The sequence below is a fragment of the Myxocyprinus asiaticus genome, chromosome 25, assembly GCF_019703515.2.
Source record: "Myxocyprinus asiaticus isolate MX2 ecotype Aquarium Trade chromosome 25, UBuf_Myxa_2, whole genome shotgun sequence".
Classification (NCBI taxonomy): domain Eukaryota; kingdom Metazoa; phylum Chordata; class Actinopteri; order Cypriniformes; family Catostomidae; genus Myxocyprinus; species Myxocyprinus asiaticus.
The window spans coordinates 42,285,410-42,303,398 of record NC_059368.1 but is presented as its reverse complement, the minus strand read 5'-3'; the positions used below and the strand labels follow the sequence as shown (position 1 = coordinate 42,303,398).

The 17,989-nt window shown below is 42.9% G+C and overlaps 1 protein-coding gene across 1 annotated transcript in view; it reads right to left on the bottom strand.

The window, feature by feature from the left end:
- Positions 1-5,480: 5,480 nt before the first annotated feature.
- Positions 5,481-17,989, bottom strand: part of kcnk2b (potassium channel, subfamily K, member 2b) — a 95,003-nt gene continuing 82,494 nt past the window's right edge. Inside the window, exons 5-7 of the mRNA XM_051654836.1 lie at positions 16,644-16,866; positions 10,054-10,193; positions 5,481-6,287 (exon numbers count right to left, since the gene is read on the bottom strand). Of these exons, the coding sequence (XP_051510796.1) occupies positions 5,964-6,287; positions 10,054-10,193; positions 16,644-16,866 (687 nt within the window). The 3' untranslated portion in view covers positions 5,481-5,963. The remainder of the gene's footprint in view (positions 6,288-10,053; positions 10,194-16,643; positions 16,867-17,989) is intronic.

Here is a 17,989-nt window from a genome sequence, read left to right as displayed (position 1 = left end):
CCAATACCAGTCAATTAAGATATAGTTTTGTAAACCCATTTCAATTTAATACATGTTAAATTAATTAATTAATGGTTTGTTCAGGACATGGTCTGCTAAATTCTACATATAATCATAAGTTAGTAATCAGTAGTCAAACTTCTCTGCTTCAAGTTATTCATCTTACCCTAACCTGTGTGTGTGCTAGATGATTTCCTGTGTTGTAGTTGTAGGATAGTACAATACAGTCTTGCCTATATTCTAAGTGAAGTTGTTCTGTGGTTCATGCTCACAACTAATGTCCCTAAATTGCAGATCCTTGATACTTTGCTAATAAATAGTGTTTTCACAATATTTGTGATATTATTGTCTGTGGCCAATGGGAGTTATATCCCATCTAGAATTAATAGATTCTGCTAAGTGTATCACTGGCTGAATAGGTTGATCACATGTAAACATTAATTCTTTCAACATTCCCCAAATTAATTACTATTCCTCTTTGAGACAAATTCCTTACACCTGCCTCCACAATGACCCCTACACATCTGAGAGCTCTGGGCCCAGATACTTGTGTTGCCTTCAAGTCCTTCTTGGAACTTTGTGCTCACGATCCTCTGTAAACTTAATTGCAATTTGATGTGCATTCAAGTGACTTTTTTAGTAATTTCATTTTTCTTGACAAAAACAAGAAGCTTTTTAGTGCTAGTACAACAAAATGAAGAGTAAATAATGCCCTCAGTGTGTAACTGATGTTTAATCTAGGCATATTCATTATATAATTCTTGTATAATGTAAGAGAGTGGGAGTATTTTAGAATCTTTTGGAAAACAGTGATGATTTTTGTAATCCTGTTTGGTGACATTAGTGGTGTAGAAATTAAAAGCAGTGGCAAAGAAAATCCCACTGAGTTCCCAAAGAATGTCCCACTGGCAATTATGATATTGTTGCCATTTATTTACACTTATCGAGTAAATAGGATCATTTAGACATGACTTAAAGGTAGTTTAACTCGTGTAACTTTCACATACCTGCTGAATGAGCTTTGCTTCTTGGGTACACAGTTCCTGAAATTTAGCAGTTTCAGGTCAAACTTTTTTTAAGTTAAAAAAAGACATACACTTATGAATGTGAGCATAACAGGTAAAGCAGTTTTTCATCTTTGATGATACATGCAGTGCAGTTCAGAATCACCTAATCTGATGCAGATGTTGGCCCCTGTGAATGGTCAGTTTCCTATCTGTCACTCACTCGAAGTTGTGTCGATGTAGTGACACTAGGGTCACTCTTGGGAGCCCGAGACACCTCTGATCTTTGATAAAAGGCCAATGAAAATTGGCGAGTGGTATTTGCATACCACTCCCCCGGACATACGGGTATAAAAGGAGCTGGAATGTAACCACTCATTCAGATTTTCTCTTCGGAGCCGAACGGTCATGCTCACTGAGCTGAATTCTCACGACTGTTCATTCACCTCTGAGAACATGCGAGAACATGACCATGGCAACGTTGCGGTGGCGGCTTGCTTTCGTAAGCTTAGTACAGCTGTGGCACACATCCGCCCCCGATGTGACAGTCTCCACGGGTTGCGAGGACAGGCCTCTTCCTCCCCTGTCCCAGGCTGTTCTGGGGGTGGTCACAAGGAGCCAGGTAAGTGCTTCGATGTCCCTAGACTCAGCACGGTCACGACATGGTGTGGCACCTCAAGCTCCGCCCCGCCGCAAGGCCCCACCTGCCGGTATGTCCGATGACGTTGTCCCTTTGGTCCCCCTCGCGTGGAACTTGGATGCGTGGCTTGCGCTTTCCAATCCATCGTGATGGCTGGTCCGGACCGTCTGACTTGGCTATGTGATTCAGTTCACCAGGCGTCCGCACAGGTTCAGCGGTATCCACTTCACCTTGGTGAAGAACGAAAACGCTGCTACCTTGCGCGCGGAGATTGCCACCCTCCTACAGAAGAGGTTTTACAGCCCCTACTTCATCGTACCGAAAAAAGGCGGTGGGTTGCGGCCAATCTTGGACCTGCGAGTACTGAACCAGGCTTTACACAGACTCCCGTTCAAGATGCTGACGCAAAAACGCATTCTGGCGAGCGTCCGGCATCAAGATTGGTTCACGGCGGTAGACCTGAAGGACGCGTACTTTCATGTCTCGATTCTACCTCGACACAAACCCTTCCTGCGGTTTGCATTCGAGGGTCAGGCGTATCAGTACAAGGTCCTCCCTTTCGGCCTGTCCTTGTCCCTTCACGTCTTCACGAAGATCGCAGAGGCAGCTCTTGCCCCGTTAAGGGAAGTGGGCATTCGCATTCTCAACTATCTCGACAACTGGCTAATCCTAGCTCACTCTCGGGACATGTTGTGTGCGCACAGGGACTTGGTGCTCTCGCACCTCAGCCGATTAGGGCTTCGGGTCAACTGGGAATAGAGCAAGTTCCTCCTGGTTCAGAGCATCTCTTTTCTCGGTTTGGAGTTGGACTCAGTCTCACTGACAGCGCGCCTCACAAACGAGCGCGCACAGTCGGTGCTGACATGTTTGAAGGCGTTCAAACAGAAAACAGCGGTTCCATGGAAACTCTTTCAGAGGCTCCTGGGGCATATGGCATCCTCAGCGGTGGCCACCCCGCTCGGGTTGATGCATATGAGACCGCTTCAGCACTGGCTTCAAACTCGAGTCCCAAGATGGGCATGGCGCCGCGGGACACATCGTGTGGCCATCACGCTGGTCTGTCACTGTCTCTTCAGCCCTTGGACCGACCTCTCGTTTCTACAGGCAGGTGTTTCCCTAGAGCAGGTCTCCAGGCGCGTCGTGGTCACAGACGCCTCCAAAATGGGATGGGGCACTGTTTGCAATGGGCACGCAGCCGCCGGCTTATGGACGGGCCCGCGGCTGCGTTGACACATCAACTGCCTCGAGTTATTGGCAATTCTGCTCGCCCTGTGGAGGTTCCGGCCGTTGATCCAGGGCAAGCATGTGTTAGTTCGAACAGACAACCCAGCAACGGTAGCATATGTCAACCACCAAGGCGGTCTGCGCTCTCGTTGTATGTCACAACTCGCCCGCCGTCTCCTCCTCTGGAGTCAGCAGCACTTCAAGTCGCTGCGAGCCACTCACATCCCGGGCGACCTCAACACTGCAGCAGATGCGCTGTCATGGCAGGTTACCCTCAGGTGGTCCAGCTGATTTGGAGTCGATTCGTACAGGCACAGGTAGACTTATTCGCCTCCCAAGAATCCTCCCACTGCCCGCTTTGGTATGCCCTGACCGAGGCACCTCTCGGCATAGACACGCTGGCACACAGCTGGCCTCCTGGCCTACGCAAATATGCGTTTCCCCCAGTGAGCCTGCTTGCACAGACAAGGTCAGGGAGGATGAGGAGCAGGTCGTCCTTGTAGCACCCTACCGGCCCACCCAGATGTGGTTCTCAGACCTCACGCTCCTCGCGATAGCCCCCCCTGGCGAATTCCCCTGAGGAAGGACCTTCTTTCTCAGGGACGGGGCACCATCTAGCACCCGCGACCAGACCTCTGGAATCTCCATGTCTGGCCCCTGGATGGGACGTGGAAGACCTAAGCGGTCTACCACCCACGGTGGTAGACACGATCACTCAGGCTAGGGCCCCCTCTACGAGGCACCTGTATGCCTTCAAGTGGTATCTGTTCGCTAAGTGGTGTTCTTCCCGACGGGAAGACCCCCAGAGATGCGCAGTCGGATCGGTGCTTTCCTTCCTGCAGGAGAGTTTGGAAGGGCAGCTGTCCCCTTCCACCTTGAAGGTGTACATTGCTGCTATAGCAGCACACCATGACACAGTGGACGGTAAGTCCTTAGGGAAGCACGACCTGATCATCAGGTTCCTGAGAGGCGCCAGGAGGTTGAACCCCTCCAGACCGCACCTCGTTCCCTCATGGGACCTTTCTGTAGTTCTTCAGGGTCTACAGGGAGCCCCCTTTGAGCCTTTGCAGTCAGCTGAGCTTAAGGCACTCTCCTTGAAGACTGTGAAACGTGTCCTAATCTCAGCGAAACGTGTTGTCAGCGAAACGTGCCTGGAGTTCAGTCCGGGCTACTCTCAAGTGATCTTGAGACCCTGACCGGGCTATGTGCAAAGGTTCCCACGACCTCTTTTAGGGACCAGGTGGTGAACCTGCGAGCACTGCCCCAGGAGGAGGCAGACCCAGCCCTGTCGTTGCTGTGTCCGGTGCGCACTTTACGCATCTATTTGGATCACACACAGAGCTTTAGGATCTCTGAGCAGCTCTTTGTTTGCTTTGGTGTACAGTGGAAAGGAAGCGCTGTCTCCAAGCAGAGGATCGCCCACTGGCTCACTGACACCATAGCTATGGCAGATCACAGTGCCTCTCTAACAGACATGTGCAGAGCAGCGGGCTGGGCAACACCCAATACCTTTGCAAGGTTCTACAACCTCCGAGTGGAACCGGTTTCGTCCCAGGTAGTGGCACGTAATACAAGCGGATAAGCCCAGGATAGCCGGCGGGGTGTATCACTTGCACATAGCACCTTTCACCTCCTCTGAGCTGAAGACATGCGCCATTAATTCCCAGTAGTGTTCACAAACTATGTTCCCTGGTTGACTTCCTCTGAGCCCTGTGGCAGTTGAGTTTTCAGAGAGACTCGCTGACGGCCCAGTACACATGCTAACTATGAGCCCTGTTCTGGGGTAGGTGCTCCGCATGTGGCGGTTCCCTGTAAGGTAATCCCATGCAATGTATAACTTCCGCTAATTCGTTTCCCTGTTGGAAAACTGCGTCTTCCTTGGTTAGATCCCCCTCTGCCACAGTCTCCATGTTTGTAGTAACTCCTCCCCCATTGGGTAGGATCTACCATGAGACTTCTCCACATGGTCGGCAAGACCACTTAAATATCCCCCAATCTCTTTGGGCGAGGTGTGGTCTCCGCGGTGTCCTCCCCTTGGGAGGGACACCCCCCAACTAGACCTGGCGGCCCAGTTGGATAATCCCCCTTGTTTTTTAGGGAGTGGAAAAAAGAAGGGGAAAAGAGGCCACGATTGGGTTAGCCTGTCTCTATCTTTTGGGTAGTCGACTTGTCCTCAAAAGGCCGTTCGACACTCATAACTATGTTGGGGGAGGTTACATGTCAGCCTGGTGCGCTGGCTACGAGGCACACAGTTGTCTGCCCCTCACACACCGCCAGTTCACATAACACAGTTCAGCCAGTTGCGGCGTTTTGTATAGGGACCCCTAGTGTCACTACATCGACACAACGTCGAGTGAGTGACAGATAGGGAACATCCTGGTTACTTGCGTAACCTCCGTTCCCTGATGGAGGGAACGAGACGTTGTGTCCCTCCTGCCACAACGCTGAACTACCCACTGAAATGGCCGGACTTTGTCTCGGCTCCTCAGCATAAAACCTGAATGAGTGGTTGCATACCAGCTCCTTTTATACCCGTATGTCCGGGGGAGTGGCATGCAAATACCACTCACCAATTTTCTTTTTTTTTTATCAAAGACCAGAGGTGTCTCGGGCTCCCAAGAGTGACCCCTATTATCACTACATCGACACAACGTCTCGTTCCCTCCATCAGGGAACGGAGGTTACGCAAGTAACCAGGACGTTTCTCCTGTCTCAATTAAACCTATGAATGTGAACACTGTCCGCACAGATTAAGCTGTCTGGATAACCTGCTGAATAAAGCTTAAACCTGCCTTAGACTGTTTGCTGATCTTAGCTGGTCTAAGTCTTCAGTCTCCCAGCCTGACCCAGCTGAGGAGTGCCCAACCCCCCTCTAAAACCAACAAACCAGAAAAACTGCTGAAGAAAAGCAGTCTAAGGTGGTTAGCTGTTCTCTTCTGCCAAATCAAGCTAGTTAGGCTGGTCTGTTTTGATGGTTTTAGAGGGGTTTAGGGGACATGAGACCAGCTAAGACTGCTGTTTGCTTGTCCCCTCATTATTTTCTGTTATTGTATCCTCACTTGTCCCATTCATCTGTGAATATTTTTAGTTCCACTTCATTTTGTTCGTACTATAGCAAAATCCCGATGGTCTGCGTAATCCGGGCTGAGGCCGTTGAGGAATAAACTTCCGTTTCGTACAAGCGTGAAGGCATATGCCTCTCTCTCATCTCCAAGGTTAACGGAGCGTGTGCGTTTTCCAGGTGTCATCTGCTGATTGACAGGTGAGTTGAGACCCAATTCAGCTGACAGTTTGCGCTTGATTGACGCAGCACGCTGGAATTTGTCGTAAATGTCGACACTCAGGCGGCGACGAGTCTCTTTAAACTCAGCGGACACATTAGCAGTCCACTCAGCAGCGTGAGCTCGGAACTCTCCAACCTATGAAAAAGAAAATACAAGATTAATGTAGAAAAATTATCATTTAATAATTTGACATATATAAACATACAGAACATATTAATTATAGTTTAATTTCATAGGAAAATTTTGTCATTTACTCCGCCTCATTTCGTTCCAAACCCAAATGCCCTATATTCTAAAGCTTCTGAAATCATACAATAGTTTTGTCTAAGGATAAGACCAAATTTAAGCAGTTATTCACTGTTAAGTAATTTATTTATTTTTTTATTATTTTTGGGGGGGTTTTGCGCTTTTCACAACACACATTGTTTCAAAGCAGCTTTACACAAAATCATGCTTTAACAGAAAATAAAACTGTAATATCTATAAAGTAGTGTTGACAAATGCTTGTATGACTTAAGAAGACTTTGAATGTAGCACAATAATCACAGGAACTACTTTTATGTGCTTTATTGGTGTTTTGGTCCTTTTTGGTGCTTGACAAAATTCTCTTTTTGTGTTCATGTTGTTTTGGAATGACATGAAGCTGAATAAATGATCACTGAGTTTTCATTTTTGAAAGAATGATTTCTTTAAATTGACAGAGGGAACCAAACTCTGAGAGGAGGAATATAATCGGTAACTTCTATTCACTAAGACCTTAGACTTTTTTAATATATATATATATGGGTGATGTTTTTGCGACCAGTATACCTCATTACTTTTTCTCTGCTTCTCTTGGTCTGTTTGTAATTGTTCTTTTGTCAGATGCTAACTGTGTCTAACAAGTGAGAGGCAGAGAGAGTGTTGCTTCAGTGGTGACTATATCTGAAATAAACCTTTTTTTTTTTTTTTTTTACTTTTTGGATTAAATAAAATAACAAATTGTGCTATGTATAAACATGAAATATGTGTTGTATATGTTTTATCTGTCAAGTAAAATCTAGATCACCCTTGGTTTACACAAAGTGTTGACATGAAATCAAAATTGGAGGTTTTTGGCTTTTAGTTCATTTGTGTTTTGAGGTCAACTAAAATATAATGTAGGCCTACTCCTAAAAGTTGACAAAATAAACTTTAAATAGATATTCACATTTAAAATTGACAGTCTTTCTCTGTAAATAGACCAACAATATATGACTCGTCTTGCAATAAACAAATGTTTGTCCAATCAAATGCTCTCTACAGTAAAAATAAGATAAAAAAAGGACAAGCCCTTTGTAACGCTGCACCAAAATCTTCCGGGTTCATTGAGAAAACTGTGCTTGTCAAGTCATCTCACGGGGTCTTGATAGTCAATATGAAACACTAAAACTACCTATAGTACCTACTTATGTGTGCAACCTATTTTTACTTATATAATGTGACATATTTTCAAGTAAAACAGGATAGAATTTTGGTATAATTTTCCATTGTAAGTTCCTCACTGGAACCCAGATGTTTTTTTTTTCTCCAAATTTGGAATGCCCAATTCCCACTACTTAGTAGGTCCTCATGGTGGCGCGGTTACTTACCTCAATCCGGGTGGCGCAGGACAAGTCTCAGTTGTCTCCGCTTCTGAGACCGCCAATCCGTGCATCTTATCACGTGGCTTGTTGTGCATGACACCACGGAGACTCCACATGTGGAGGTTCATGCTACTCTCTGCGATCCACGCACAACTTACCAAGCGCCCCATTGAGAGTGAGAACCACTAATTGCGAACACGAGGAGGTTACCCCATGTGACTCTACCCTCCCTAACAACCGGGCCAATTTGGTTGCTTAAGAGACCTGGCTGGAGTCACTCAGCACACCCTGGATTCAAACTCGTGACTCCAGGTGTTGTAGTCAGCGTCAATACTCGTTGAGCTACCCAGGCCCCCGGGACGAGTCAAAATGAAAGCTACACTATGTAAGATATTTGGTAACACTTTACAATAAGGTTCCATTCGTTAACATTAGTTAATGCATTAGGTATCATGAACAAACTATTAACAATATATATTTTTTAACAACATTTCTTAATCTTTGTTAATGTTAGTTAATAAAAAAAACAGTTGTTCATTTTTAGTTAAAGTTCATAGTGCATTAACTAATGTTAACAAATACAACTTTTGATTTTAAAAATGTATTAGTTTATGTTGAAATTAACATTAACTGAGGTTAATAAATGCTTAAGTATTGTTCATTGTTAGTTCATAGAACTTTATTGCAAAATGTTACCAGATTTTTTTGTTAGAAATGAACAAAATTTCATTAATGAGCAAGTACACCGACAATCCGTCTTCCAAAGCATGTTTTAGCCTTACCACTCTGTTCACTATGGTAAGCCTATAATAATGTTTTGTATTGTAATAATTATCCGTCTGTCGGGATGGATTTGGCGAGAAATTGCAACCTTCCAGCAGCCAAAGCCCAGCTCTCGTAATTACCAAAACAGTGTTCCTCCACAAGGAACTTGCAGTTCTATGCTTCAACCGTTAGAGGGCCAAAATGTACATAGTGTAGCTTTAATTTATGTGGTAATCAATGTAATGCCACAAATGCTGTCAATTGAGCTTAACTTGTATCATACACTTTGCGCTCCATTCACTTTGATTCATACACATCCGAATGCAGGAGACCGGAAACGCAAGCTCATGCAAATAAATTCTGTCTTCCACTGCAAACCAAAGTTCAGGTTTGGTGAACTCTGACCTGCGAAATAGCATAGTGTAAAGACATTCCCTTTTGTAGGAACTCAAGCTGCGTAATCGCATTGGGACATGCCCTGAGTGTCTCGTGGTCTAAAGCCCTTATACAATCATGCCAATTTATTGGCTGATAGCGCTTAAGCGACGCCCCTAGGGAGCTATGTCACGGGCTCATAAAGGCGCTCACTTCGTGCCATCGAGTCAGATTTTGTATTCATCAGTGCATGATCTCATATGGCCCATGTTGTTCCAACGACTCATGTCGAAGCGAGGATCATTATTATTCTCCCTTTTGAGTGGCAACACAGGGTGTAATTTAGGAAGTGCTTACCTCTGTGCATGTGGTTCATTGTCGGTGAAGATTCCCATGACATATGTATTGCCTCTCTGGGTTTTTGCCACGTGGAGGCCACGTCGAAGGGTTCGGATTGCCCACAGTGTGATTTAATGAACGTCAGGATGCTAGGTGAAAGGCTCGCCTCTTTTGGAAATTCGGTCAAGCCACGTGCTGGTGCAGACTGTGTGGTGCTGGCAGACACACAGTCTGCACCAGCACGGTGCTTGACCGAATTTCCAAAACACAAAAGGGAACGTCTCGGTTACGTGAAGCATAACCCAGTTTCCCTGCATGGGAACGAGATGCTGCGTAAGCTGCTCATACTCTCTAGCAGCTGCATAGGCTCCTGCCTTCAAGCAGAAAATCTGCCTTGATGGTGCGAAGCGAGGGCATTTATGGAGCCCGTGACGTAGCTCCCTAGGGGCACCGCTTAAGCGTCATCAGCCAATAAATTGGTGTGATTGTATAAGGGATTCAGACCAACGTGACACTCAGAACCGGGGTTACACTTCACGTAACTGAGACCTTTGAGAATTAGAGGATCTTAACATCACAGATTGACCTTTTGACTGAATTAAAAAAAAATAAAAATAAAAAAAATAAAAACAAACAAAGCTGCATGGTTTGCAGTGTTGCAGAGTGCAAAGTAATTTTGCATGCTCAGAGCTTAATGTGACCTTGGCAGAAGCCCTGTATAAAAGACTGATTTCAGTTTCACCTGTCTACAATAGGACAATGTGTTGATGCAGCATTTGTTTGAAGATCATCATTTATTGCATCATGTGAGAACACACCTCCTCTTTTGTTTTCTTGGAAATAACACGAAACCAGTCTCCAATCATACTGAGAACAGCAGCGAAATATGCTAAACCGATCAGAATCCAGAACCACACCACAGGCTTGTAGTAGTCCAGATACTCCAACTCAGAACTGCCTAAACAAACAAGATACAAGAAGAATCACTTTGGCAAAACACATACATACAGTGTGGGTTGTCACAATACCTTAATAATGTCTTCAAATCCGACACCAGCTAAAGTATAACGATACAGAGTAGTATCACATTACCACACATGTTGTTTGGATGTGTTGTTTCTTATCAGGGCCATTTCTAAGCAAAGGCAAACTAGGCGGTCTCCTAGGGCACCACCAGGTGGTTGCGATATCATCATGAAAAGGTTATAGCCCTCAGGGGCATAATTCCATAAAAAGAAGAAAGAGTAATAGAAAAAGAACGAGAACGAGAAATATGGGGTATGCAATTAAAATTTCATGGACCTGTTTGTCAGCTAGCTGTTAAGATGTTAGCAAGTTAACATTAGCGAGCTTATAAATCCAGTTCTCGTAAATCCATAGCTTGCTACCTATTATGTTTATCCTTAGCTATGTTTAGACAGGCAGCAAAAACCTACCCTTACAAAAATCAAGAATTCTGCCAAACTTGCAGCAAATTCGCCACTCATTATTTTCACATGCAAATGAGGCTTGCGGCAAACTCTTCATTGTTGCCAAAGGTTTACTGCAGGTTCTACCACTACAACTACCAGTAAAGAGCTGCAAACTTTAGATTTTTTGTAAGTGTATCCGGCTCAAAGTTGTTTCGTTTTTTGTAGTCTGAACAGGAAAAAACACATGAAATAATTTTTTTTTTTTTTTTCATAATTTGTGTGACAGGGTGGTATGTCAGGTGTTGCGTCAAGAAGACTTAATCACATTAAAGTCCGCAATACACTGTAGGATTTTTACAATCCTTTAAGATTGTTACTTGTCAGACTGTTTGATTTGAATGCATTGAGATCACCATGGCACACTGTGCGACATTGTCAGACTGTACGATACACATTGTAAGCAACTGTGGTCCAAATTGTCCAGAACAGTGAACATGAGTGTTTTGCGGAATAGAAGTGAACGGCGAGATTTGCCCGGAGGAGCATTTTTTTTTTTTTTCTGAATGTTAGGGCATCAGCATTTCCGTTGCTCCAATACCACTTCATCACGAGCATAAGAAAGATGGATTTTGTCAAATAGGCCTATAATAAGACATCCTGATCACAAATACAGAAAATTGCAGATGTTGAGAATGAAGACGAGTGGGGGAGGTAACCTACAGTAATAACTAGCTACCACAAGCAAAGATTCGTTGTAGAAATAAAAAGACTTGTGGCCTGAAAAAGGACAAAGTTCTGTGTTCACATAGGGAAAACAAAAAAGGTGGGTTATAGTACATCTTTCACCTCTTTTAAATTAGTAACCTAGGCCACGCAAAATTTCGAAAATTCACGCAGGCTAATAATATATTGTGCTTGCAAATTTTTCAATGAAACTGGAGTGGTGAATCTTAACAAAAGAAGTTTGCAGATGCTTACATTTATTAAAAGTAAAATAGTAATTAAAATAAAGTTGTAAAGAAAATGCATGATAAATGTAAAGAAAAAATGTGTTAAGAAAATGCAATCATTTATTTTCATTTGTAAGCTCTGTATTTATTTAATTTGGGGAATAATGCTTTCATATTGCTTAAGTATTTTCTGCTTATTTATTTATTAAAACGTTTTAATATAAAATTAAAAGAAGAAAAAACATTGAAAGAGCTCGAGTAGAGTGATGACTGGGCACAAATGTTGCTATGGTGCAGACGCAGAGCAAGTTTCTTTCCAAGGAGCATCCTCAGTGGGGTTTGAAAACAGTAAATTGGGGTGTGAGAGAAGAGCGGAATATCTCATCTGGCCATTGTACTAGCAGTCACACTATATGAATGCGATGCTAAATTTCTGACACTGCCAGAAATTCGTCGGAGGCTAAAGATCATTGCAAAGGCTATTAATCGGCCATTAGTGAGCATGTCACACTGAACGTTGTAAGATTGCTGATTTTGCCCTACGACGACAGAAAAATCCCGAAATTTGTCTCAGATGGCAGAATTGTGACCAAAATCGTACATTGTGCATCAGGCTTAATAACAATGATCACTACTAATAGAGCTCCATCATCAACACAATACGTTAATATAATGACACCACATTTTAGCAAGAATTCACCATGTGTTAAGCACAATGTTAAGCAGCTGAATGAATGATTGAGATGTTAATTTGAATGCAATGTTTTCCAGATGAAACACACTTAAACTGACATCTCAGAGATGTAAGTGTGCTATCATGGGTACTTGTCACTGGAAACGTTGCATTGTGCATAGTTAAGACACTGTGTTAAGTCACACTTAATGTCTGAATGTTACTGTATTAGATAACAAAAAAAAAAAGAAAAAAGAAAGAAGTATCTGCAGTGTGTTTAATTGTCTGGAAAAAGATCTGTTAGAAATAGTAAATGCATCACTCCTTACAGGCACGTTTCCAAAGTCCCTGAAAATGGCAGTAGTCAAGCCCCTTCTTAAAAAGAGCGATCTAACTCAATATTGAACAACTACAGACCAATTTCAAATCTTCCTTTCATTGGCAAAATCATTGAAAAGGTTGTTTTCAATCAGCTGAACAAATTCTTAATCTCGAATGGCTACTTGGACGATGTACAGTGTGGTTTCCGACCGCATCATAGCACAGATGGCACTCATAAAGATCCTTAATGATATTCAGCTAAATACTGATTCAGGCAAAATATTAGTGCTGCTTTTATTAGATCTCGGTGCTGCTTTTAACACTGTTGACCACAACATTCTCCTAGACAGATTGAAAACTGGGTAGGGTTCCCTGGGACGGTCCACAGCTGGTTTAGGCCTTAGAAGGGAGGGGTTTCTATGTGAATACAGGCAACTATGAATCTGAGTGGACATCAATGACATGTGAAGTGTCGAAAGGCTCAATTGTTGCACCACTTCTGTTTAACCTGTATATGCTCCCACTAGGCCAAATTTTGAAAAAGAACCAAATTGTGTACCATAGCTATGCAGATGATACCCAGATATACCTAGCCCTATCGATTAGTGACTACAGCCCCATAGACTCCCTGTGCCTTTGCATTGATGAAATGAACAGTTGGATGTGCCAAAACTTCCTTCAGTTAAACAACGACAGGGTCATTGTAGGTCATTGTATTTGGCAACAAAGGCGGAATTCCCAAGGTGAATACATACCTTGACTCCAAGGGTCTAAAGACAAAAACTCAAGTAAGGAATCTTGGTGTCATTTTGGAGTCAGACATTAGTTTCAGTAGTCACTCAAAGCAATAACGAAATCAGCCTACTATGATCTAAAATATTTAGCCAGAATTAGATGTTTTGTATCCAGTCAAGACTTAGAGAAAGTTGTTCATGCATTCATCACCAGTAGGGTGGACAACTGCAATGAACTCCTCACCAGCCTTCCCAGAAAACCATTAGACACCTGCAGCTCATTGAGAATGCCACTGCCAGGATTCTCACCTGAACCAAATAATCAGAGCATATTACTCCAGTCCTCAGGTCTTTACATTGGCTTCCAGTTACATTTAGAATTGATTTTAAAATACTATTACTCGCTCAATAGCCTAGGACCTAAATACATTTCAGATATGCTTGTTGAATATAAACCTAACAGACCTCTCAGATCATTAGGATCAAGTCAGTTTGACATACAGAGGGTTCACTCAAAACAAGGTGAGACAGCATTTAGCTATTATGCCACCTGCAGCTGGAACCAGCTTCCAGAAGAGGTCAGATGTGCTCCAACAGTAGCCACATTCAAATCCAGACTGGAAACACATCTGTTTAACTGTGCATACTGACTGAGCACTGTGCTGCACTTACTAATTGCACTGCATCATTTTATTTCTGTATTCTTTTTTTAATCATTTTAATAATTTTTACTTATTTTTAAATTCAATTTATTACTGTTTAATCTCATTTCTTATTCTTAATTGGTTTTAAAATGAATTTTATCATGTATTTTCTTTATCATTTATATGTAAATGATTGTCTCTAACAGCTGTTTGTCATTGCAGTGAGAGTGGACACGGGCTTTAAGAGCGAGCCAGATGCCAGTCCAGACAGAGAGTGACGAGACACGAGCTGGAGAAAGACTCTATTGTTTTATGTCCGTTAAAAGCGGAGTTCTGAGTGCGACCACTGAAAAGCGGAAATACTGAGTTTAAAAGAAATAAAAACATACCATTTAAGTTGGATTCGTCATCTCCCACTTCCTCCTTTTCCCTAACTGTTAACATTGTTACAGTTGGATTTTCCAGCTTCCTACTAGGAAAAGTGCAATGGAACGCCAATTCAAGTAGGAATTGTAACTGGTAAACTAGTGCGGAAAGTTTCAACACCGATTTCGCCGAGATGCAGGTGCATGACGTCACACAAACATGTCGGCACCAGGGGAGATATACAAAGTAAGTGATAAACATTCACTTTTATTAAATAATATTGATAAATGAGTCAAAGTTCCTACATTACATGATATCAAAGCTTGTTTAACAACACCTGCAGAAACAGGTGTATAAAACATGGTATATTATATTATTTTTTTGATAACCGTACACCTACAACACAAATGCTAGTGTTGCAGCTTTGTTTATCAATTGGGTTGCTAGGAAATGCTAGGAGCATTGCAGTTCCCTGTCCGTCACTCACTCGACGTTGTGTCGATGTAGTGACACTAGGGGTTCGAACTTGAGAGCCCGAATCACCTTTGCTTAAAATAGAAAAGGCCAATGAAAATTGGTGAGTGAAATTTGCATGCCACTCTCTGCCCCAGACATACGGGTATAAAAGGAGATGGCAAGCATCACTCATTCAGATTTTTTCTTCGGAGCCGAATTGCTTGTGTGTTCGTCCTCTCACCTCACCTGGATTTTTACACCGCATATCAGCAGTCACCCTCGCATGGTCGAGTGTGGTGCTTCCCCTGGGCGCTTCGGCAGCCTGAGTCTGCGGGTGCTAAAAGAGTATATTCGAAAGAGTATATTTCCTCTAAAAGACCTCGCGCAAACGCTTGCTGTCTTTTTAAAGATGTCCTTCCACGTTTGCGCTACTGGATGTGGCCATTATCTCTCCCCTCCGGATACCCATGAAATCTGTCTCGAGTGTTTGGGGCACCAGCACGCCGAGGCGGCTTTCATGGAAGGGTTGTGCTCTCATTGCAAGAACATGCCCATGAGAACGTTGTGGTCGCAACTCACTTCCATCTTCATGAAGCAAGGAGCCACCGCGACTGCTCCCCAGCCCGGTCCGTCCTGGGCTGTCGCTCAGCCGGCCGGGTCGGCAAGCACAATGGGCGATCTGGATGTGGACATGAGAGCATTTCTGCTCTGTCCGGACGAGCTGTCGAGCGATGCAGGCGGTTTTCCTCAAGGCGGGCTTAATGTGTCGTTCGCGACGAGAATGAGCTTTCGGTCACGGCATTGGAGGGTGGGCTTCTACTATTGGAAGCACAGGATGAGGCAGACACTGAGATGGCAGCCGTGTTTGCCCAGGTGGCTGCGAACATCGGGCTGAAGTGGAACCCTCCACCCTGCCCTGAGCATTCGTGGCTGGATGATTGGTTTCTGGGCTCGGAGCACGACTCACGGCTGCGCCCCGCCCCGGTTCCTTTATTCCCGGAAGTGCACAAGGAGCTAACGAAGTCGTGGAACTGCCCATACATGCTTCGCGGGCTCGTCCACTCTGACTACCCTCGATGGCAGAGCGGCTAAGGGATATGTCGGGCTTCCCCAGGTAGAGTGCGCCGTAGCGGTGCATTTATGCAATTTACTCACCAATTTTCATTGGCTTTTTCTATTTTAAGCAAAGGTGATTGGGGCTCTCAAGATCGAACCCCTAGTGTCACTACATCGACACAATGTCTCGTTCCCTCCATCAGGGAACAGAGGTTACATCAGTAACCAAGACATTTTGTTTCCTTACGTCATCTTCTGAGCATCTGGCAATGGAATGCATTTATGGTCGGAGATCGGAGATATCCAGTAGGAATATCCCACATCCGAGTTGAACAGAATGTAGCATGACTCCATATTTCCTTGCAGGAATGCAGAAAATTTGCTCACCCAACGCTAGATGGAGCTGTTCACTTTGACATCTTTCATGCTCGCGAAATGCTGTTGGGGTTGGGGGGCATGCCTGAACTAGTTGATACAGGAAATTAGCAGCCTAATAAAGAGGTTGACTGGCACAAAGTATTTTATGTATTTTGAAAATACACAAATACCAAAATTGCTAATTAAATGCAAATTACTTTATTAAAGATTTTTTTTAAAGTACAAAATAGTATTTTGTATTTCAAATACGTATTTCAAATACATGTATCTGAAATACTGCCCATCCCTGTTTATATGACACTTGCTTTGATATTTTGTAGATATTCCTTTGACATTCAGACATTAAGTGTGACATTTAAGTGTCCAAATGTGTACAAATACATTTTGTGGCTATGGTATGTCCTTTGTTCACTCTCACCCATGCTTTCTTCATGGTGCCGTCGCTCGCCCTCACCCGCAACAAAATCTCCAAAGCCAATGGTTGTCAAGGTAATGACAACAAAATAGATGGACTCAAGTGCACTCCAGCCCTCGATGTGTTTGAATATGATGGCCGGTAGCGTGACGAACAGCAGACAACCAAACAGAATGAAGATAATGGTGGAGATCACACGAATCTTTGTCTGACTCACATTCCACTTCTAAAGAGAGAGAACACATGGCTGAATAGAGAAAGGGATGAATTTTTACAGTATATGAAGGGTTAATTAATCAAAGAGTCGACCATATGATTTTAATGGATTATAAAAAGGTTTGAAACACAATATCAAAACCAATATCAACAAAAATGTTGTTTAGATTCAAACAACATTAGACGCTTCTGCTTGCATTCTTCTCATTTGTAAGCTACTTTCATTTGTAACTATAGCTGTCAAAATAAACATGTTAATGCTAGTGATTAATAACACATTTTTAACACATTTGACTTTTTCATTCTACTAATCACCATGTGCCCCCCTCTTCAAAACCCAACCCTCAAAAGATGTCAGACAACATATTGTCAGCAAACCAGAATATGCAAAATGATTGACAAGTAGAGAGCATTTCTTATAAAAAGAGAAAGTCAAGTGCTGTTATAAAGGACAGGTGTGATTTCTGTAGTAGAGACATTTATGTGTGGTATTTTAAACACTACTAATAAAAATTGTAATTGTGTTTACATATTTTAATCGACAGTTGACAGTCCTAGTTGTAACTCACCATGAATAGGCTGAAATGAGAGTCCAAAATTTAGTAAACAAGAAAAAAATTAAAAATAATAATCAAATCACTAATATCACCTGCTAACCGACATGGCAACAATATATTGTGCATCCCTTGTAAAAATTTTGACAAAAATTAAAACACAAAAAAATAAAGATAGCAAGGTATTCAAAAAGAAGTTACAAGACTACATAACTATAGCTCACTAAAAACCTTTTACTTCAACATCAGGCAAAGGACTGAGCCATGAAACACTGAGCACACAATATGTCACACACAGTATCTACAAATTAAATACATTTGCATTTTATAGAACTCATGAGTGGGGTTTCAGTTGAGCCACACTATCACTGTCATTCACAATGTCTTTTCATTTTGATTTTCAGGAAAGTGGTACAATGACTATAAAGAAACGGTTTCTATTTATTGAAAAAGGCCAATATTCTAGTATTTTTTCCAATTACGCTATGCCAATGTTAAATTCATGAGTTATAATTTTAATGCAACCATTAATTAATTGTCCAATCTCCATTCACAAATAAAAATAATAATATTAACAAA